Below are 23,158 nucleotides of genomic sequence, written 5' to 3' on the forward strand. Positions count from 1 at the left end.
GCTCTGCTCAACTGCTCACCAGGTTGCTCATTTCCCAGTCAGCTATTACCTGTCTGAAGTGCATTTCCATGGTAGAAAAAGAGCAGAAGCTTCTCCTGCTACTTAGCTCCTCAAGTATGAAAACACATGTTAAATTAATCAACTCAGGTGGAAAAATTAATGAGGCTGCTAGAAGGTAGAGTAGAAACACCATTAATTTCCCAGCTAGTCTAGGATTCATAGACTTCAGAAAAGGACTGAAGTCAGCCTTAACTGCTTTGCTTTTATAACAAAACATTATAACATACAGGCTTCACCCCACCTCATGTTTTGGTAAAATGAAAGATACTCAGGCAGAGAAAGGAAACAATGTTTTCTTACAAGAGAGAGCTCCTTTAACTGGACAAGCAACTGAGAAAGAATAAAGCGGGCAGCACACAACAAATATTCTGAAGAAAGATCCTAGACTTTTTAAAATTAGACTTTTAGAGAACTCTGACCTCAGAACACACCATAGTAAAAATGGCAAGAACATGGATGCAGAATAATTCACTATTTTATTTATTTCCTATATCAGCCAAAGCAAAGAACAAGTTACCTTTGGACTCTTGCCACATACATCTGTTTTGCTTCACCTAACAAGGCTTTCTGAGAAGCACAATGTAAATGCTGAGTGCAGCAAGCTGTGAAAAAGGGTAAGCATCATACTCCAGTGATCCCAGCGTTTTACAGGGCCGGGGACTCTACACTACAACTCTCCAAAGAAACAGCAGTCACCGAAGCTGTGCTTAACAGCTCTGTGCTAAAGAAGCAAGGAAAGATGCAATGACTGTAACAACAGCACAGGAAATCTAAGTCCTGCACTGAGCGACCTGTTGGTTACCTGAGGAAATCTGTGCATCACAGAATGGAGCTCAGAGCTGGATTCTCATCAGGGTACATTGCTGTGTGACACATGCCAGGCTGCCATACTTGGGCTGATCGACGTGTCTAAAACACTTTTAGAGTGTCTCACGCTTACAGGCATTACCTGCAAATCTCAACTATGGGAATAGTTCAACTTCTCTGTGGTTTTTCTCTTTTACAGGGCCCGCACCACCTGCTAGTCCAAGAGCAATTAAGCAGGTTCAGAAATTGACGGAACGCGGAGCGGGCTGCACCTGGCATTGTGAGAGGAGCTCTGGCTGTGCCCAGGTGTGCCCGGTTACCGCGGGCTGCACCTGGCATTGTGAGAGGAGCTCTGGCTGTGCCCAGGTGTGCCCGGTTACCGCGGGCTGCACCTGGCATTGTGAGAGGAGCTCTAGCTGTGCCCGGTTACCGCGGGCTGCACCCGGCGTTCCAGAGGAGCTCTGGCTGTGCCCAGGTGTGCCCGGTTACCGCGGGCTGCACCCGGCGTTCCAGAGGAGCTCTGGCTGTGCCCGGGTGTGCCCGGTTACCGCGGGCAGCGGCCGAGGCTGTGCCAGCCCCAGCCGTGCCCAGATGGCCGCACCGTCACCAACACAGCGGTTTCTGCCTGAGGTACGACACCCGTTTCTCACGTTTCGGGGCCTACAGAGAAGCACCCCTGAGGCAGCCCCGGGGGGAGGGGAGCAGGCAGGGAGCAGCTCGGGGGGCGAGGCGGCTGCGGAGCCCGGCGCGGTGCCGCCGGCCCGGCCGTGGCACGGCCCTTTGTTGTGGGCCGCGGCGGCGCGCTCGCCGCCCGCTCGCTGTGAGGGTGGGCGTGGGCGGGGGGCGGTCGCGCCGCCGCCGATGCCGCCGCCCGCCGCCACCTGCCTCCCCCCGGGGCGGGACTTGGCTCCCGGGGCCGAGAGGCTCCCGCTGAGCCGCCGGGGACCGCGGGGGCAGCCCCGCCGCGCCTTTGTGCGGGGCCAGCCCGCTCCGCGCCGCTGCCGCCGCGCCGCTCCTGCCCCCTACACGCCCGGGCGGGTCCGGCCGCTCCTCGGGCGGCGCGGCGGGGCTTCCCCTCTCTGGGCAGCATGGTGGACCTGGACAGCGAGGTGCCGCCGCTGCCGCCGCGGTACCGCTTTCGGGACTTGCTGCTGGGCGACCAGGGCTGGCAGAGCGACGACAGGTGAGCGCGGGCGCGGTGTCCCCGGCGGGGTGGCGGCGCCGGGCAGCGGCCCCGGGGGAAACTTCGCCGGGAAGGGGCTGCGAGGGCCGGCCGGGGCTGCGGTGCCGCAGCCGGGGCGAGCCGGGCCGGCGCCCCTGGGCCAGCGCGGGGCATCCCGCGGGTCCGGAGCGCTCCCGCCGGCGGCCGAGCCGTGCCCTGCCCCGCGGCACGGCAGGAGCAGCGCAGGTAAGGATCGTGTCCCTGTGAAAACGTCCCAAAGAAAACATGCTTTTGCCGTTTGTCCAAAGGCTAACTGCGGTATGCTTTCGTTGTCCTATACCCAGGCTTCTTCACATGCAGTTTCTTTCCATGCTCGGATCCTAGGCATGGGCGCAACTACCATGATTTTATTCCTTTATGAATTCTTTCAAGTCTGTCGGTGTCTTTATTCACACCCGATAGAAAAAGACTTGTTTGTTTCAAGTCAAATGTTTTCCTTAAAATCATAAACAAAGAGCCCTTTACATTGAAAGAAACAAGCAAACCGTGTGTATGTGTGTTCAGTTTCAAGATGTTGAATGAAGAGCGTTCGTGAACAGCACCAGCATCATTCCACTCTGCTGGACCATACAACGTTGTGTCTCAACAGACTATTACACGATCCCATTGCAAAATTATGTGTCATATCCACTCTCTACTAACACTCTCTTGTAGTCAAATGTCAGAAAAGCAAAATTGGCAACATATTTAATTCAATATATTTGAATTGTCAGAGTATGTCTTTAACTTGGCAGTCAGAAACTTTTGATTTTAATGCTGTTCTACATTGGTCAGATTTTCACTACTTTTCTAAGGAGATATGGATACGTAGTGATTGATAATCACAAGATCATGCAAATATGTAACTAAATATTACCCTTGTTTAGGAGAATATGCTCTTCACTGAAGCAGTTCAACAAATGCTGTTTATTCAGACAGTTATGAAATAGTTAATGACATCTTAATATAGTCACAAAAATGAATGCTGTTGGTTGGAAATGACAACATTGTAACTACCTAATGGAGACTTAAATAGTATGCTTATCAAAGCATGTTTTTACTGTGTAAAAAATTGTAAGTGTATTGTAATGTAGTCATTACTTCTGATTCTTTGAGATTTTAGAAAATGTAATCTTAGCGTCTTACACCTGCATCTTATTTCCTACTGGAATAGGAAAAAACTCCACAACCTTTCTTATTTTAACAACTTCTTTTATTTGTTTTGGGTTTTGATGGCTAAAATTTACAAAATATGCTTAGTATACCTTTTTGGATCACTCTGGGGCTTTACACTTTTTCCACCTCTAGTTTAAACTTCTGTCAAGCATTTCCCAGATGCCAATTGTTTGACTTGCACTTCATGAAGTTACCTTCCACAGAAGAAGCATCATCTGGTCTCAAATTGCAAATACTGTAACTACACAACCCAGAGCATCCTTTTAGCTATTATCTATTTCAGGTCTATGTGCACTTAATAAAATCAAAGTAAATAATCCTTAAAACAATCTTGATAGCAGAATTATAGCACAGAAGTCTCCCAGAGCATGGTTACCATTTAAAAACTCCAGCAAAGAACCGGTGAAAAATTAATGGTCAATTTTAATTATTTCATTAATATTCCAACAAACATTACAAGAGAGATCTCTGGCACAATCTGAAATACAGAAATGTGAATGGCTTTCTAGATCTTTATGCACTGTCTGTGCTGAGGCTGGGCACAGCTGCTCAGTGGTAGGAAGGTGTGCAGGGAATTCCCCACAATGCAGGCAAGATTGTGTTTTACACGAGGCTGTGACAGCAGCACGCTCTCCTCCAGCTCTGCAAGTTACCATAGCAGTGTTTTTGGATACCAGCTGTAACTGAAGGAGAGCCATTCTTACAAAGATCTTGTGTATTACCTGTTGTTTGTCTGTCCAAATTCTTACTTTCCTGAACTGGAGGCTATCATGTAATATTGAAGTATTCATTCCTTCCCATGTTGCTAGAATATTACTATCCATTATAGAAAAAGCATGCATGCTCTGCATAGAAATAGTGCCAAGTGGAATGTTTAGAATATTAGACATACTTCCAGGAAATATTGAATGAGAAAGAATGCAGACCTATGGGGACCCTGAGATCAGCTTCCTATTAGTTTGCAAGATTGGTGTTACACAAAAATATATTATGTTTGTCTGCTTTATTGTCTTTTCTTTGCACTCTTAGGTAAATGGTTCTTGGTTGGTTTTGGTGAAGCACATCCTTTGTATTCTTTTCTAAGCAGTGTGCAGTATAGTCGGGTTTGTAACCTTCAGTTGAATGGATGTTAACTATGAATGGAATATCTGAATACTGAAACACAGTTAAAGTAGCCTTAATAGCTGCTATAGGCTGCACATGATCAAGATAGTTCATTTTAGTTATTGGACTTTGGCCGAGATGCTGCAAAAATTTTCTGCCTGTTTCCAGTTCACTGCAACTTTTTAATTCCACTTGCTCTCGACTCTGGCAGGGTGATGTTTGCTAAGGGTTTTCCATCTGTGTCATCTGTGAACTTCTGGTCTCTTACCAGCCAAACTCTGTCTTGTCTTAGTTCCATTCTCTTTTTGATCTTCCCAGCTTGTTTATCCTTGGGGGATCTCTTTTCTCATTCCCTTTTGCCCTTTCTGGAATAATGCTTGCTTTTTGCTGATAGGATCCATCTCCTGGTTTTCAGATGCTTGTTGGTTTTTTAGAGTGGAGAGGAGATGGAATTATTCCCACCCAGGATTTTGTGTCATCAAATCAGTTTTAATAGCATAGTTTTCCATTATATGTCATGGTAGTATTTAATATGACTGAAATTATGTGACCTCTCCTCTTTTTGTTCAAAGATATATTTCTGACATAATCATAGTTCAATTTTGAAACCTTAATGGTTATGTTTCTTTAGGGCGAGAGTTTCATCACCTATTTCTTTTAAATGTTTCTGTTAATTGATAAAATGCACATGTGCTAAAATGCTTAGCTGATTATAAAAGAACTCTCATTCAGGAATTTTGTTCTTAGATCTCTACCTGTTTGGAAACAGCTATTTTTTTTTTCTTGGGGACTTCTATAGTAGAGCTTCACTCAGACATTTTTTTTAGCTATCTAGTTCATGATCCATTCCTTACCTGATACCATTCCTGTATTTTTTCAATACAGTAGCATCCATCTCACTGCTTTTGCATTTCTGTTCCCTCCCCCCAGAAATTCTGCTTTCATAGCTTAGATTCATAGCCAGCCTTGCAGTTGGCTTCAGTAACAGATGGGTTCTGGGCTGTCATCTTCCACAAACCGCCAAATTGGATTGTATATTATTTTTCATAAAAAAAGTTGTTCAAAAAAAGATGTTGCACATTCAGAAGAACATGCTGAATCTTTGACGAATGATTTTGTTCAGTAAGAAAGCTACTTCGAATGATTTATTGGCATTCTTGAATTTGCTGAATGGTTTGGGTTTTTTTCCAAAAAAAGGACGTTAAAATCAGTTTTGGTTTTTGCAAAGCTAGATTTTCAAAGGAACCTGGTTCCCTTTGGAAACTGGAGATGATGTTTGATGCTACACTCCACTCATTTTATATGGAGAACACTTCTACAAGGCAGCTAGAGCATGTGTGTGTGTCAAGTGGGTGAATTCTGTGGCAAGTAGGGTGATGGCTCAGGTTTCCTCTGGCCACAGAAATATCCCAGGCACTGGGCTAAAGGTAAAGAGAAGATTGGATCCTTGACTTTTTCACTTGTTCTGTAAATATTGCTAATATCCCTTTGTGAATCTTACATTTTGCTTTCATTATTGAAAGTATCTGAAGATGAAACAGAGTGTTTTGATTTGCTGGATATTCTGAGATGTTTATTGACCTTCATGATGAAATTTACCTTTCAGTTTGGCTGCTGGGAAATGAGCAGAAATAGAGGGGGAACTAAGTGATTAGCACAATTATTCACCTATTAATTCAGCCAGATTTCACTAAATTGTGATTGTAATAATAAACTATGCAATGAAATGTTTCATAATCCTACTGATCATCAGTCCTTATTCTTACCAGCTGTGTGGAAAAGCTACACAAATAAAATTAGAAAACATCCTACCTGGTGAAGAGGTGACATGTTCAAAGTTGGTCAATTGCTGCAGAGGGGAGGATAAAAGAGAATGTTTATTTTTAGGTTCCAATGTAAGTTTGGGAAGACTACAATGAAGAGGTTTTTGTGTACATAAATAGTTATCACGTGCTTCAAAACAGCCAAGCCACAGCATGCTAGAAGTGTAAAGAAAGAATTCCAAGTTAAAAAATTAAAAGCATTTACATTCTCTCCATATCACTGCCTTTTTATTAAGGCCTTTTGTATCTTGCAGAGCACAGTTTACCTCACATTTCTTAAATCATTTATGCCCAGACATTTAATCCTTTCTTTAGAAGCTCTTGAAGATATAAAAATTGCATTCATTTGGTTTAGTGAATTCTAGCAAGACGGGAATGTTTCTCACCACTGAAGCATGACTGCTTATTCTGATGAACTGTTCAAATTCTCCTCTGCCTGCTCTGACAAAAATGTCTTGAACTCTGCAGGAATGGTTTGGCAGCTGGAGTGTCCAAGGAAACAATATGAACAGATAACTTGTGGGTTGTTCAACCCCCACCTTCAAAGCATCCCATTTCATAACTTTTCTATATGCTGCTGCAAGATATTTTTACAGTTTCAGTCATGGAACAAAAATTTACATTTTCCAATTCTGTAAATTTTTTTTCTATTCTGTACCGATATAACAAGAACATTAACTGGTACTGGAAATTCATTTCAAATCCTGCTTCTGTATTGAGATTAAAATTTGAGTCATTTTGCTACAGTATATACTTCAATTTTAAAACTATAGAGCTAAATTTTACCTTTGTGAAAGAACTGTTCTTACACTGAGTACTTATAGGATTAAATTAAAATCAGCCCTCCATTCTGGTGTGCTTTCTGCATAAATGCACATTACCACCTAGCTGGAAAGGAAGGAGATTCACATAATACAGAACACCTCCACACATCACTTGGACAATTGTATCCTGCTGGCTCTCATGTTGACTGCTGACTTTCAAGGAACAGCTCCCCACTGTAAATCTCAGAAGGCACTTTAACAGTCATTTGTCACGGTGTGAATTAGTGAGTGAAGCCTTCCTCGTGCCTTTCCTTTTGGAAATCACCTGAGATTGTTAAACTAAAAAGGGATAAAAAGCCCACACGTTTCTGATTCAAGTGATTTAAAACAACTGAGTCTAGATTCAACTTGACAAAAAATTCTATTATAATTTCCTCAAAAGAAAATTCTATTGCAGTTTCTTCAAAATAATCCTCCTCTTTCCTTCAAGAAATACTTTAGTCAATTTGGCATCCACATTTTAGAAAACATTAGCTTACAGAAATTCTTTCATTTAACAGAGGCTTGAGCAGATATTGTCAAATTTATCTCGATTTGCCCTTGTAACTAAATTTTCAAAACCCATAAAGAGATTTAGAAGCATAAATTCTAATGTAAATGCTTGATTTTTATTGAAATCGCTCTAGATCCTAACTGTCTAATTCTCTAAGAGAGTAAGTGCTATGCTTTTCTGCATAGCAGTAGTTGAAAAGTTTGAAAAGTCCCTAAACCCTGAAAAAACTTGCTGTGTGTACAGGCCATTTTTTTTTCACTGCTTAAAAAAAAATTATGATAAATATTGATGTTGATGAAACGTCTGCATTTATCAAAGCAAAAGGCCTGAGTTTACACTCTTGTGGGAGGTTTAGGAGCACAGTCCCAGGAAAGTAAACTGGTAATATATTTCCATACTCACCATCCTTCTAAACTGATCTTGACTGGGTCCCTGTTACAGATCAGACACCTGTGGGTAGAGGAGAAGAAGCAATGCTTTGTAGCAGGCAGTGCCATTAGCCCCATTCTAATTTGTGTTTTACCATATTGCTTGTTTTACCATATTGCAACAACAACAGAGGCCAAAATGCATTGTTTCTGTGTTCCTGTATTCCACTTAAACTAGCACACACTGTGGAACTGGGAAAGGACACGGAAAGAAAAGAGTAATTTCAGTGCTGCTATGACTGGATCTGTCCAAAGTCGTTAGTAGCACATCCCAGCAGAAGTTTTATACAGCACAAACCATTTAAGTGTCTCATCTTGAAAACTCTCCCAGACCAAGTAGTTTTCCTCCTCTGGGACAACATGATGTGCAGTTTGTAAATGTACTTGGTACTTCAATCATTACTTAATTATAGATTTATTGCTAAAGCTCTTATTTTTCCATCTACAACTTGACACATACTACTTTACATCTGGCAGACTCTATAACACTCCATGGGGAGCTAAAGCAGTTCTTTCCCTCCTAATTTTATGATTATTATTCTATCACACCCAACGACTAAGACTATTTATTTTATAATAGTAAGTTCTGTGCTGCACTCTGCCTTTCTTTCATAGTGACTCTTCTTTAACAAATGGTAGGATTGATTCATATTCTCTTCCCTTTATCCTGTAACAAAGAAATAGATCACTTGGAGCATCAGAAATGTCTGCACTTTCTTTTATAGAAAGAGTAAAGTTGTAAAATCTGCTAACCATTGCTGTGCTATACGTTCAGTTTCTGGACTTCACAATCAAAGGTGATCTTATCTGAATTCTGACACAGTATACCCAAATGCTTGTACTAATCCACTAAACACATTAAATGTGGTTTCTTCACCTTTTTTCCAAGCAAATGAACAAGTTATGTCCTTCCTGGAGGGCTCCACTCCGTGGTCCCATAATCTGTGTCATTGGAGAGAATGCCATTCAAGAGCTGGAAGTATTCTGCAGCACAGAAGATTTGGTGCAGAATGCTTTAAAACAGCTGTTAAAGATTTCAGCCTCCCCCGTGCAATCATCTGCTAATTATGTTAGCAGTCAACTTCCTGGTGGGAAGTAGCAATAAAACAGAAACAGTCATTAGGAGACAAAACCCAGTGTTTATCCTCACAGATAAAAACAGAGATATTATTATTTACTCAGAGGTATCTTGAGGGACAAATCCTGTCTCCACTTAGGGAGATACCTGTTGGGAAGTGCAATATTTTTGTGGTGGCAAGCAGGTTGCCAAGTCTGTCATTTCTGTGCCTGCCTTGCCAAGTACCAAGCTATGGAAGATGTGGAAGGAAGGAATTAGATTGTGATCAGTGCAAGTTATCTACTGAGGTAGCAAAAAAGAGAAAACTGCCTACCCCTGTGCCTGGGTGTGACAAGTCTCCTGCCAGATTTAGCCATTAATAACTGCATCTCCAGCAGCCACCAGCACAAGGGTCATGTGCCTAGCAGGGACAGTGACACAGTTTGAGCAGCAGTCCTCTCTGTGGGCTAGCTCTGCCAGGAAAGTCTGGCCCTCCCTCCTGGATTCTGTACCCTGAGTCAAACCCCTTCGGCATTTTGTAAAGAAAATTGTTTTGCCCTTTAGCTTTCTGTGATGTTAAAGTTAATGGCATTTGCTGTATTTATAACTTAAAGTTACAGAGCTCCTTCACAGCATAGTGATTGTTAAAATATGTAATGAGGAGTAAACATTGAAAAATGGCCTTGCTAATTAATTGTTCTGAATAACCAAAAATGTTCTAGAGGTTTTATGTCTTTCTCACTTTGTTTTCTCTTGCCCTTGTGGCTCAAGGAAACTGCAATACAGACAAAACCAGGGTTACCAAACCCAATCTGAACCAAATGCCCATGGGAAAAAAAACCAACCTGCTGCACTGCAAATGGAAAACTGTGGTTATACTTGTCACTTATGAATAACAGCTGTTGATATACAACATTCCCTGACCCTGGAATGGGATATAGTTTTTCATCTTCACACCAAATTCAAGAGAAGCTGAGGGCACTGGTCACACATCACTGTTGCCCTGTAGTTCTCACCATGGAGCAGAGACAGCTCTAACAGGGGGACTGAAGGCTAAGCTCTATATTTAGCTGAATGTTCCCTTTTGAGAAGTGGGCAAGCCATGTTTTCGCTGTGTACGACAATCTAGAATTTGATTGTTGCTCAAAGGGGTTTCAGTTCAACAAATACCTTTTGAAAAGCAATTTTTGTAGATAATGTCCTATCCAAAACCATTTAATTACTGTTTTGCTCTCTCAGTAGTAATTCAAAGAACATAATACAAACACAAAAAGTAGAGCGACCTACTCGGTAATGGGCAGATGTTGCTTAGTCAACCTCATTTTATAAAGACTATCAAAATCTTAAGTAGATTTTTCACCCACCTAAAATTCTCATCAGAGAGAAGCTAATCTCACCAGAGCCATTGCAGATATCCTGTGTCTCACTGACACTGAGGACTGCATTCAAACAGTGACCCACATGATCATTTATTTTTGTACCAGCACTGACCACAGATTGCAAGAAAACTACAATTTAGCTAAAATGGTACAAACAACATTGAAAATGCACTGAGTTAATTTTAAAGTCTTGATTAGTTTTCCCTTCATTTTTTCCTATTTTTTTGGCAGTTCACAAATCACAGTTTGAGTTCAGAAAAGAACAATAAAGTGAGTTAAATTCATGCAACATTATGAATCTATTTAAGACAATTAATTGTGGCAGTCACTGTGACCAGCTCAGCTGGTGATTCAGAATGTTGGGATTTCAGTGTGATGTAGCCAGAGCATTTCATGTAGGAAGAAGAAGACTGGCTGCTGGGAATGTTTCAGATTATGGAGGAAGTACCTCTGAGTGTGTAGGAGAGAGGAGAATTTCAGGAGCCTCTACAAGGCACTCTGCTGTGATATACCATGGGCTAGCCTGAGAGTGTTGTGGAAGACCTCAGGTTTTGCTCCTAATTTCAGATAAGAACAAGCTGTTAGAAGATCACTGTTATCAAGATTATAAGGTGGCTGTCTTCTTCTAAGGCAGATGAGTGAGGACACAGAGCTCTGCAGCACCCTGCTGCTACCTGACTTCAGGCTAAGCTGAACTGAGCATTTAGAAATTCCTTCCCTTTCTGGGATGGCAGAGCCACTTTGCAGTGACAAAAGTGGCCAGATGGAGAGAGCTGGGAATACTGGGAATATTACTGTGGGAATATTACTGTGCTTTCTTGTATCACCCTAGACATTGGAGAATTGGCTGTCAGACCTCCTGGCATCCATACACCCTGTTCTCTCCTTGTTGTATCCACATATCCCACCTAAATCTGATCAGCACTAAGGCCTAGGTCAGACTTGCAAACAAGATGACAGAACAACACCTGTCCTGACCCACCTCACTGATGCAGTTAGCTAAAGAGATTTTACATAACCTGTCAAAAAAGCCAACAAAATCTGAAATTTATGCATTCATTTTGGAAGTTATATTTAAGGGGAAAAAAATTAGTGTTTACATTGACTATCCCAGTATTCTGAAGGCACTTGCTAAATGATTTTCTAAGCACACACTAGGCACATTTTGAAAGCTTGACGTCATTATTCTGAAAAATTAAATACTGGGCAAACTATTCTGCCAGCCTTAAAATGGATGAACAGCATTTTACTTCAGAGAGTACTAAGTGTTATTTAATATGAATAAAGATGACAGAATTAAACTTTTAAAATATTGTGAAATTTGATATTTTAAATTTTTCTAAAACTAATGAAGAGATAATTAAAACCATGTCGTATGATTAATCAGGAAGTGTAATAGCTCACTCTGAATAAGGAGACTGAGATTTATATGAAGTAAGTAATTATGTGTACCCTGTTAGCTGTGGAGAGAGTAGAATCAGACAGGTGACATTTTAGAGATAATAGTGACTTTTAAAAGCACTTGTTCAATTAAGTGTTCAGAGTTCTTGAATCATTGCCACTCCTTAATGAGACATTTATAATTTATATGAAAATTTTGTAATTTTTTTCCATGTAAAACAATAATCATATCTGTGCATCAGGCTGCATTTGAAAGGAAGGAATCCATTCCAATCCACTGTCAGATATATTGCACTGTATATGTATGTGAAGCTGCAAGTATTACTTCAGAAATCCTACATATTTTATCTTCCATCTGGATGTCATCATTGGAGCCAAAGCAGCTTTAAGTACTAGAGAATAAAGACAGATATGTATCAAGGTGCAATTCTTTTGGAAGGAGTCATCAGCAGGAAATGTCTTCAGCACTCTTTTCCTGATGATTTGGTAGAGGAAGGGGAGTCTCCACAACCTTTATCTGTGGAAGAGAGGAGAGACTGTCTCTGTGGGGAGCATCAGGAGAGGCACCTCCTGTCAAGTACTGGGCTTTTGGTTTATGTCTGTTCCTGAGTCTTTGCTGAATTCTCCTTCTCTTTGTATTTCTCTGTTAAAATACTCTCCTGTTGTGTACGTGTGTTTGTGCACAGCTCCCATCACTTCAGGAAAATTGCTATAATCTGATATTCAGCCCAGTATTACTTCTCAGAGTTGTTGGCATTCTAATGGCATATTTTGGGGTGTTGTCTAAGTGTTTCCAGATTGCATATGTGGACTGTCTCAATATGTAACTTTAAAAAGACACTCCTTTTTATAAAGTTACCCTGCTCCTGGGCATGTGTAAAAAGCATATGTGGTATAATTTTTTTTCTTTTTCACTTTTTAACACTTCAGCTATAAATGGAATCTCAGAAAAGTTCTTTCTAGGCTTGTTAAGGTGTCTGTGGGAAGTTCCTGACAAATTTCATTTGACTTCTTATGACTTTTTCCCTTCCAGATCAGGCATGGCTCCCATAATTTCTTGCCCTGTAATAAACAAATACTTTTAATCTAAGTAAACCTGTGGACAGGTGGGGAATCAAGCAGAGTACAGAAAAAAAAGATTTAAGTTTTTAAACTAATTTTATGTATTGCCCATGATGTCATTGTCTTGCATCCTACCTAATCCTTTCCAGCTAGAAGGAAAAATGTAGCTTGGAGAAGAAATAAACACGCAAGGAAAAATTAGATGACCTCATGTAATGCTATTCCATGCTGCTGCGTGTTTTGTGACAATGGTCAGTACATAATTTTGGAATATGATCCGAAAGATAATGGTGTAATATTTTCAGTTACTAAAAACTCTAAAAATAGTAAAAATATAATATCATTACCTTTAGGAGTGCTGTTATTAACTAGTGATATTTCTCCTTTGGGAATACTTCTGACTATGACTAGAATCAAGAAAGAGCTCTAAAATTTCAACCTCTTTGTGTATTGTTTTGGGTGTTTTTCCTTACAGATAAATTAAAAACCCAAATAGCAGCTCTGTTCCTTATTTGCCATGCTCTCCTCTTTTCCTAGTCACTCCACCTCCAACAGATCTATAGTTGAAACTGTGAAACTGTGAAAGCCAAACACCAGTGTTTTACCTGTGAGATTGCCATGCCACCTAAAGTGCATTTGTACTAATTGTCCATCACTAGTGTGCATTATTGTTTTGGCTAGAGTTGTATTCCCTATGTGTCACTGAAATACTGTACACCTACTAAATCTACATGAAGAGAGTTAGCCAGAAAGTGTCCTGGCAGATATGGAAGATTTTCATCTTTTCATGTTGAGTACCACCTTCTAAAGAGAAGTTCATTTCGCAGGTCTCAGTCTTCGTAGAAGAGGGTTTTTTTTTCCATTGAAGTACCAGGCAATACAGTATCATGACATCTCATCAACTTCATTTATTGCACCTTGATCCAGTGTAACTTATTAAGGCAGCAGCTATAACTGCAGAGATTTCCCAATATATGGAAATCTCAAAGCTAGCTTCAATTGCCTTTATCACTAGAATAAATATAGGCATAATAGGTAAAATAGAAACACAATTTAAACAAAAGTCCTGTAAATTCTGTGCTGAATTTTTCACTATCAAATGTGAAATAATAGTTTATTACTGTAAGTCTCAGTTTGATAAATGAGTCATGAGAAATGCATGATTACATTTTCAGCCCCTACAGAGTTGGGATGCATGTATAAGTAGTTGGAATTGGAATATATGTATTCCATGTATAATTGGAAACCATCCTGTGCTACCCTGTATTGATGTTCATGGAGCATTCTTCCAGTGTCCCCCTCTTATTTTCTATATTTTAAATGGCAATGCATACTGTCAGTTCCTAAATAGAGTATTTCAGGTGACAGCTTAGCCACCAGTGTTTGACAATCTAAAAATATTCTAGGAGATTGAGAGGTTCACAGATAAGACATGTATCAGTCAAAATGTTGAAAAGAATATGCTAATTTGTTGTTATTCAGTATTCTGAGGATGGAGGTGCTTTGGGTGCTTCCGTAAATACAACCTCTCTACAAGTCCAATGCTAAACAACAAGCAGATACAAAAATAATAACTGCATATTATAGCACTTGGTTTTCTTGCAAACCTTAGCACCAGATCCCATTTCAAGTATTATTTAAAGAGAATGTAAACTGGCTAATTTGGAATATCAGGAGCCTGGGAAATTAATAATATTAAGAACCAAAGTATGACCAGTATTTATTTTAATTTCATTTATTTTAATTTGGAAAGCACCCCAGGCTGAAGTTTACAGTGCCAAATAATAAACTGAAATATTCTTTCTTTTGTGTGTAAAACTTGACTTTAAAATGTAATTTATCATCAGAGATAAGCTAGCATTAAAGTAGGTGGCATTTAGGTAGGCAAGAGGAAGTTCTGCTCTCATTAACCTTACAAAGAAGTCTCATAAATTACTACATAGCTCTTTAACCATAGACAGAAGATCTAAATCTTACTCTGAAGTCCTGCTGAGATTTTGATATAATGTTACAAAGATAAGCATTAAAAAAAAATTACATGTCAAGTTGGTCTTCAGAATAAAAAAAATGTAGTCATATGTGTTTAAAGTTAATTCAGCAGCTTCACTGAAAATTTGGTGATTTTTAAAGGCATGATAGAGAAAAGCCAGAGTGGTATAGAAAATTTCTCATTGGTATTTGATCATCTCACCCATTATATGGCAGCATAAGTGGGATTGCTGGATAAATGCTGAAATACTGGCATAGATAGACTCCATAAATACAGTAGGAATGCTATCTAACAGTATATTTGAATATATCTGAGACACATTTTTCCGTTTCCAGAGGAAAAATAGTTCAATACAGTCAACTGGAATAAAATTAGTCTATTGATAAATTATACTAATTTCCTTTTCAACTGTGCAGAATTGGAAAAAAAAAAGATTCTGAGGAAAACAAAACTAAAAATCCAGGTAGACTAATTTATTTAATCTCTGAGTCTAGACTGAATTTGCTGCAGCTTTCCCATCAAATTCCCCCAAGTCAGCCATTATTGCACAGCTTCATTAGTGATAAGAATCTGGACCATTTTGAAGACAAGGCATTTTACACTCCATCATTTTAACTGAGACTGTTTCATTCACATTTTACTGATTATGATGTACATTTCACAGCACTCTGAGGTATGAGAGCCTGATTTTCTAACTTTTATCTGTTTGTCGTTTTTGTGGAAACCTTTTAGAGCTGGAGAGTAGAGTGCTGAAATAAGCAAGTGACCACAGACAACATGGGAAGCCCAGGCTACAGCAGGGATTGGAATCAAAGACATGCAAGAGAAGGGCATGTTTTGTCTTAGTGCCTATGATAAAATGAGTGGATTGGATGTGTAAAATGCAGGTAGCAACAGAACCATTGTTTTCCTGCTCTTCCAGTGAAGTTGGTAAACTACAAGTCCTAAGCTTGGCATTGCCTTTCAGATAATTTTTCAGACTTCCAGCTGTAACAATGCAATTTTAGACCCTTAGTTCAGTCACAGAGGTACCAGGAGAAAAAGATGGATAGAGCTATTAGAAAGGGAAGAAAAATTATTAAAGGCCTTGGAACTGTTTGATTTTCCAAGTTGCACAATCCTGGAAATTGTTCATACTTCTTTTCCCTTGTTAAAAATATATACCCTCCACTTGCATTGCAAGATAAAATCCTAGGAAGGGGTGCATGCAGTAGAATAGCAGGAAACCTGAGCTTGAAAAGCTACTGAAGTAGACTAATTTCCTTATAACAAAGGGATGAAGACTGAAAAGTGAGCACAAAAATCAAAGTTCTTACCTCTGCTCCTGCTTTATGAGACATGAAGATGAATTCTTAGCCTGTGGTGAGACAAACAGCAAAAATCTCATTTAATGTAGCAGAATATATTGCTTAGGGGGCAATTGTATATGGGTCTTTTTAGCATCTCTATGAGCATATGCACAGAGGTCAGAGTGTGGTTAATAAATATTGATGAACATATTTTTACCTAAACAATTAATATATCCACACCATAGAAAAAGAGTAAAGTATATTGACTCACAATTCCTTTGAGTTCAACTAAGTAGATGTATACAATTTGAAAAATATTTATTAAATGCTGTTGCTTTATGTTCTTATTGTCTGGTTTCAAGGCAAATAAAGATTAATTTTGCTTTGCTTTATTTCTGCTTTATAGCTGCAGCCAGCCTCTGCTTTGCTATGTCAATAAGTTACCTGTTTTATTCTACTAGAAGGCTCTCTGTTCTATGTGTACATTCCTTTATGAAACAGGGGTTTGTGCTATATTTTTTTTCAAGTTGTTACCTTCTTATTCAGTATGTTCTTTTCCTCTGTGACTTTTAAGCTGATTTATTATATTAAAAATACAAAAAAGGCATGTTTCTACAGTATTTTTACTGATCATAGGCACTCACATTATGATATATCAGAACATGTTTAATTTTTGTGTTGTTTACATCTTTTCCTTTGTATGAGCATGTGATTTTTTGCCTTCAGTATCAACCTCTAGAGAACCTTTTGAAATGCCTTATAAAAATTTTAGTACATGATGTTCACTTTAGACTTCCCCCTTATCTATCTCTTCCAATTATCTCATAATGGAGCAGAGTGCTACAGCTCATAGTCTATTTATATCTGTCATTTGCTTCATTCTTAGTTTGTTCCCAGGCTAATCCAACTTGTAGATCTTGGCATGGGGGCCATTTATTCTTTTTTCATCTCTTGTTGACATGCTAATCAGTAGTTATATTTTTATGTCGATGCACATTATGAGAATATTTTGGGTCGCCTTTTGCCGTGGTTTTGTTTACCTGCTATTTTTAACTTTACTCTTATCTGTAATGCTGTGGTTACAAAATATGTCAACTCAGTGTCTGGCATTGAAGCCTAGACACTGTAGAGAAACAGAGCAGCACAGGATTCCCCTCTCAAAAAGAGAGGGGCAGATGTCAAGCCATGTGCAGTGAGTAGATGGGGGCACAGGACCAGGATGTACAGATCAAATATGAATTGAACAATGAAAAATTCAGGGTACTGAACAACCCTTAATCTGGAAGATAAATGACGCTTGAAAGATGCTGTTAGAGGGTTTTGAGGTTGGCTTGGTTTTCTAAAGACATTTGAAGACAGCAAACATGAAAGTGGAAGAATGAATGCAGGAAAAAGGGCCAAGATTACAGCAGTAAATGGAACACAGCCTTCCCCTGGGCAGAGCAGTGGCTCGATAGCCTTCAGGTGTAGATTTGTGTTTGTGTAGTAGTGTGGGACAGGGGATTTAGCTATTGACTCTGGCTATCTGCAGCTTCTCCAGAATCAGTTTAGCACAAAAATATGACCTGTGAAAGCCTCCTTTTGGGAATACTGTGTTTGTGCACCTTCTTACTTGTATGTCTGAATTGCACTTCTGACTATGCCTGTAAAAGGATCAATTTTGATTTTATAAACACTACAAATTGAAATAGGGAGTTACAGAATGCTTTATTTTAGTAACCTAGCAGTGTATAATGCTGTTTCAGTTGATGCTGAAAATTTACACAGTTGAAATTTAAGTTCATAATTTTTCTAAATGCCATTGTTAAAAGGGGGAAAGCTCTTAGAATTTTTTTTTTTTGCCAGCCATATTTGTCTTTCCTCAATTAGGTTTCTTTTAAAAACTGAAGGGAGTCTGCACAAAGGCAGACTTAGTCTGTTACTTAGCAGAATGAACTGGTCTGTTTGGTCATTTATTTAGCAGACAATGGTTAAGTGATAAAAGGAAATAATGTAAGAGCAGAGCAAGTAACACACTGTTACTGATTTTAATATAGCCTCATTCTGGTATACTCCCTTTCTGAACATTTCCCTCCATCAACGCATCTCATTTCCACAAATTTCCATATTATCTTAATTTTGTTCTTACCATCAGTATAGTTATTATTGAAACAAGTCATCAGCATTGTCCCAGTGACACCCAAGTGGTCCACATGCTGTGTTCTGAAGTGCTAAAATGTCCTCTGGAGCTTTTCTGTTAGTTAACATTTACAGGCAGTGTCATTAAGAAAAGGTTGCAGAGAAGCATTTGTAGCATCTTAGACAGGAGTAACTTGTGTTTGTGAAAAGGGCTTTCAATGGATGATTATTAGCATGGTCAAGTAATAATGTGATGTGTTCTGCAAAAACTACCTCTGTGATCACAGTTAGGAATGCACTTCACCCTGCACAATCCTACAGCAGAGCTTTTGGTTGTTGTCTCCCCACCCATCCTTTCTTCCCATTATTTTGTTTACTTGGACATCTAAGAATTTGTCCATTGTGGCAGCAAATTTCTGCTGTCTTTTACACCATTACAAAGAGGCTGCAATCACTGTAAGTCAAACACTGCCTTTTCCACTGTCCCACAGTGCTTACTCCCGCTCTACCTTTGCATTAGGTGTTGGAATCACAATGATGAAAATAAGTGTGATCAACAAACTGATCTGATTGAAAATCTCCAAAGGAAAGAATATAGACAGTGTCCAGGTAGAGCAGAGTCCCAGTCAGACTAATCTAGAAATCACTCATTTTTAGGGGTGTGAGCAGAGACACTCTCCCTCACTTGTACAGATGGCAGCTTCTTCCACTGGTCATAAAACAACAGCCTCACTTGACCACGTGCCTCCTGCTGTCTGCCAGCAGTCAGCACTGCCTGACTTGGGTGATGTGGAGTCTGTATCTGGTTTGTACATGAATCTGTACTGGTGCTTTATCTGGTAATGAGCAAATCAAGTGTTGGTTGGTCACTACTGATAGATTTAATGATAGCTGGCAAGCAGTTGCATTGTTGAGAGCAGTGAACTACGTGTTCATAAATAATCAACTGTCTAGTTACAAATGTAAATCAAACAGCTACTGTCTCTGTAAACTAAAAACTGCCTAGATGACTCTCCTGAAAGCCTGATAAACATCCCACAGATGATTAAGTGAAAGCATACAGCTGACTATTCCTTAATGATTTTGCTGCTTCTGCAGAGATCCTAAATATATACTTATAAAAGAGTCTATGCTGAATAGACACACACAAGCACAAACATTTCCCAAGCTGTGTATGTCCTTGCCTACAAGTTTACCAGTCTTACCCCTGATGTTCTGAACCCCTCTGCATTGCCAGGCTCTGGCACAGCTCTCTAATAGCAAGCTCAAAGCAAAGCCCAAGGCTTGGCCCTGTCCTCCTGTCAGGGCTGCTCTTTGCTGCTCTGCAGGCTGCAGGAGAAAGGGAACTTTGTGCCCTCTGTTCCAGCAGGCTGAGCCTGATGACACTGTGTGCTTGCTGCTACAGACACTGAAATCATGGGCAGCTGCTTTTATTTGCTACATCATAATGCTTTGCTACTGCTTCCACCAACCTGTGCCTAAGCCTTTTTGTGGCGGTTGCTCACTATGACTCCTTTGTAACATTTTTTTTCATACTTTTATGTTTCTGTTTGTTTATCTTCTAGTTGTGTTTTTTTTTTTAAAGACACAGCTGGAGAAATAATAAGTGCTATTATTTTGGCCTTTGTGGATTTCTGCTGCAATAGTGATTTGGACTGTCAGATTTCTATTTACACCCTGTTGCACTACAAGGCACCTGTCAAGCACAGTTTTCAGGCAATTTCTATGGAAGTACAATAATCTTAACTTGTCAGTCCTATATAAATAAACATGTTTACACTGCAACGTAGATATATATAAGGATTTACCTTGCACATAGCACGTCTCAGCCAGCCTTGTTTGTGCTGTATGAGCTGCTCTGAGCCACTCTGCTGCAGAGGGCCCTGGAGAGCAGCTTTGGCACCTATTCCACACTCATCACATCCCTCTCCGGAGGGGATGAGGAGGTGACAAAGCAAACTGTGCTGACAGCTAGGGGGTGGCAGGAGGAAGTTGCGAGGATTAGGGATGGGAGGAAGGGAGTAAGTAGCAAAGGTGATAACAGGGAGTGAAATTGAGCACTTGTCTTTCCTGAGCTGAAGGAAACAGCCAAGAGGTCAAATAATGGGAATCAAAGATGTGTGTATCACAGGTGTGGAGACTGCACACACACAGGCTACAGATAAGAGCACTGAAGACTAAAACTTCATTCTGGTTAAGTCAGATTTAAATATGTGAAGGTTATTGTGTCTTAGGAATTTCACTGCTTACTTTCCTGTGACATGGCAGTAAGCCCACTGGTATCTGAAAATGTAGCTCGTACCTGGATAGCCTTTGCAGAAAAATGGGCATGGGTGAGTTGAAGACTGAGTTCCAAACTTTCACTGGAGATGAATTTTACCTGCAAGATTTTTTCTGCAGCAGAGTAAATAGTTTTTGAGGGAATTATGTGAGTCAGGTTTTGAGGCATCATCTTATTATCACATCACAGGAAATATAGAAGGCACATTCTGTTTTAATTGGGTCAAAAATCCCAGGTAGTGTTAAAATTGAAATGAAAACAAAACAATATTTTGGTTGATGAATGCATTTTCCTTGGAAAAACTGAGTCTATTTTCTACTTAAAGAACTGTAAAGAAAATATAAAATACAATTACCTCATTGAACAAAATTTTCAGAGGGGAAAAAAGGACATGTTTTTACATGACATGTTGACATTTCTATCTTAGAACATTGCATTTCTGAAATTTCTCTCCTTATGAAATGTTAAACAGTGGGTAAGACTCCATATAATATTGTGTAAATTCACACTGAATGCTGTAGTTTAATACAATTTTTCATAAAGATCCATTTCCTTTTGGGTAGGTATGGCTAATATTCCCCTGTAATTTTCCCCTATAATCCCCCTATAAGGTAAAAGTATAGATTAACTTACTAAATCCCAATATTTGAGTTTGGAAAAAACCCCAGAGCCTTTGAAATACATTTTTCTGACTTGATATAATTGTACTGTGCATTTGTTTCAGGAAACACTGAATAAATTGTTGGCTATAATTGAAGACTGCCAAGTATAACTAGCATAATACAGTAAAAAAGAACAAAAGAACAAAAGCTAGCAAACAGAAGTAATAATAGAAAAAGATGGTGACAATAAAAAGCTGTGGAATTATATTAAATATATAGATATAGATTAAATATGCTCTATTGAATCTCACATTGACCTCCCAGTTAAATGTAAAATATGTTGTACAGTTGATACAGAAAGAAATTTACCTTTATTTTAGGTGAAAAATACTAATTAAATGCTTTAAGCAATAGGAAAATATCTAGTTTGAATGTTTTTACTATTTGATTATTTTACTCAGCTTTAAGTGAATATAATGTTCCATTAATCTCAGTGACTGGATCAAATCTGCTAGGAATAGGGTTCTGGTTTCAGGTTACATATTAACAAGTCTTATTTAATATAATATTTTACACTTGGTCATGTGATACTTAAAAATGACAGATTTGGATTCACCCACAAAGTTTTTTTGTTCCTTTTTTTTTAAAATTAATTTTTCTATCCATCTGCTTTTTTACTTCCTTCTGCTTTACTTCTGCTGTGATTCCAGAAAATTAAATCTCCTTATATCAAAGTAAAAATAAAACTGGGATTAGCCATCTAATCTGTGGGGATACCAAGGCGCTCAGCCTTGTTCTGCTTGCTGGTTTTGAAAAGATGAAAAATGAGAAGTACAAGATACCTTACTGAAGAGGAGTAACAGAACAGTCAGAGCCTTAGAAATGAGAAGTAGAGTTTAAGTAAATAGTGATTTGAATTTCTGCGGTAATCAGAAGCTAACTGGAGTCCCTTGCAAGGGACCAAAGTGAGAAGAGTTTGTTCAGCATTTCCTTCATGTTAAGACATGGATTTACCCTTTCTCTTGTTAACAGGAGACCAGAGTTCACACAGTGTCTCTTGCTGGCTTAAGGTCTGGACTATTACACCTACACCAAAAACGCCCAAACCAACCAAACCAAAAAACAAGCAAAGATGACACGTTTCATTCACAGGTATTTCTTGATGTGTAAGAAAGGTGTATGGACCTGTAAACTGCCATATCTAAAGTAAGCAATGAGTCTCCAAGATTTTTGTTCATGTAATTCTTTAGGCATAACAAAATCTACCAGAACAGTTTGAGGCTGTTATTTCTCTGAACACCTGTTTCTATCTTTATCTGGATAATCTCCATGACAATGTCCTTCATCGTGTTTACTGCTTGTTTTCTAAGAGAAAAGTGTTAAATGGGGGGCAAATTGAATCAAAACTTATTAAAATAAAATCCACAGAGAAATAACATCACATGTTAAACGTTTGGGTCGGAGTGACTCAACTCCATCACTACCATCCATCTATTTTGGACATAGAGTGGATTTTTTTACAAGTGGTCACCAAGTGGGCTTGAGGAAGAAGGATTTTTAAGCGCCATAGCACCAAAACTGAGATGCCCACGTGGCATTTAGGCAGTGCTGCAGAGTTTATTTATTAAAGCCCTGATATTTGTTGGGTATCCTAATGTGCAATAATGGAAGTAGACTTGAGGGAATAATTCAAGAGTAGAGAAAAGGTAAACATCTCAAAAGACAGGTTTCTCAAAGTCATGAAATGATAACTTTAGGAATAGTGAAGCTACAGAGTCCAAGTTACAATTCCAGATGGTGAGAATGTAAAGAAGAAAGATATGTTGAAAGCAAAGGTCCATGTAGGGAATTAGAGCAAAGAAAAACCCCATGGGTGGGACAGTGTGCCATTTCCTTAGCGTTTTCAAGTCAAATAGTGAAATTGTGTCATCCTCAGAGAAAGAAAGAAAAGAAAGAAAGAAAGAAAGAAAGAAAGAAAGAAAGAAAGAAAGAAAGAAAGAAAGAAAGAAAGAAAGAAAGAAAGAAAGAAAGAAAGAAAGAAAGAAAGAAAGAAAGAAAGAAAG

General features: G+C 39.3%; 1 protein-coding gene across 2 annotated transcripts in view; it reads left to right on the forward strand.

Moving 5' to 3' along the window:
• Window positions 1–1,955: 1,955 nt before the first annotated feature.
• The window catches only part of KCNT2 (potassium sodium-activated channel subfamily T member 2), a 114,971-nt gene continuing 93,768 nt past the window's right edge, over window positions 1,956–23,158 (forward strand). For both annotated transcript variants that reach the window (XM_066555497.1, XM_066555498.1), the window contains exon 1: window positions 1,956–2,050. In XM_066555497.1, the coding sequence (XP_066411594.1) occupies window positions 1,956–2,050 (95 nt within the window). The remainder of the gene's footprint in view (window positions 2,051–23,158) is intronic.

The sequence above is a fragment of the Molothrus aeneus genome, chromosome 9 (genome assembly GCF_037042795.1).
Source record: "Molothrus aeneus isolate 106 chromosome 9, BPBGC_Maene_1.0, whole genome shotgun sequence".
NCBI classification, from domain to species: Eukaryota; Metazoa; Chordata; class Aves; order Passeriformes; family Icteridae; genus Molothrus; species Molothrus aeneus.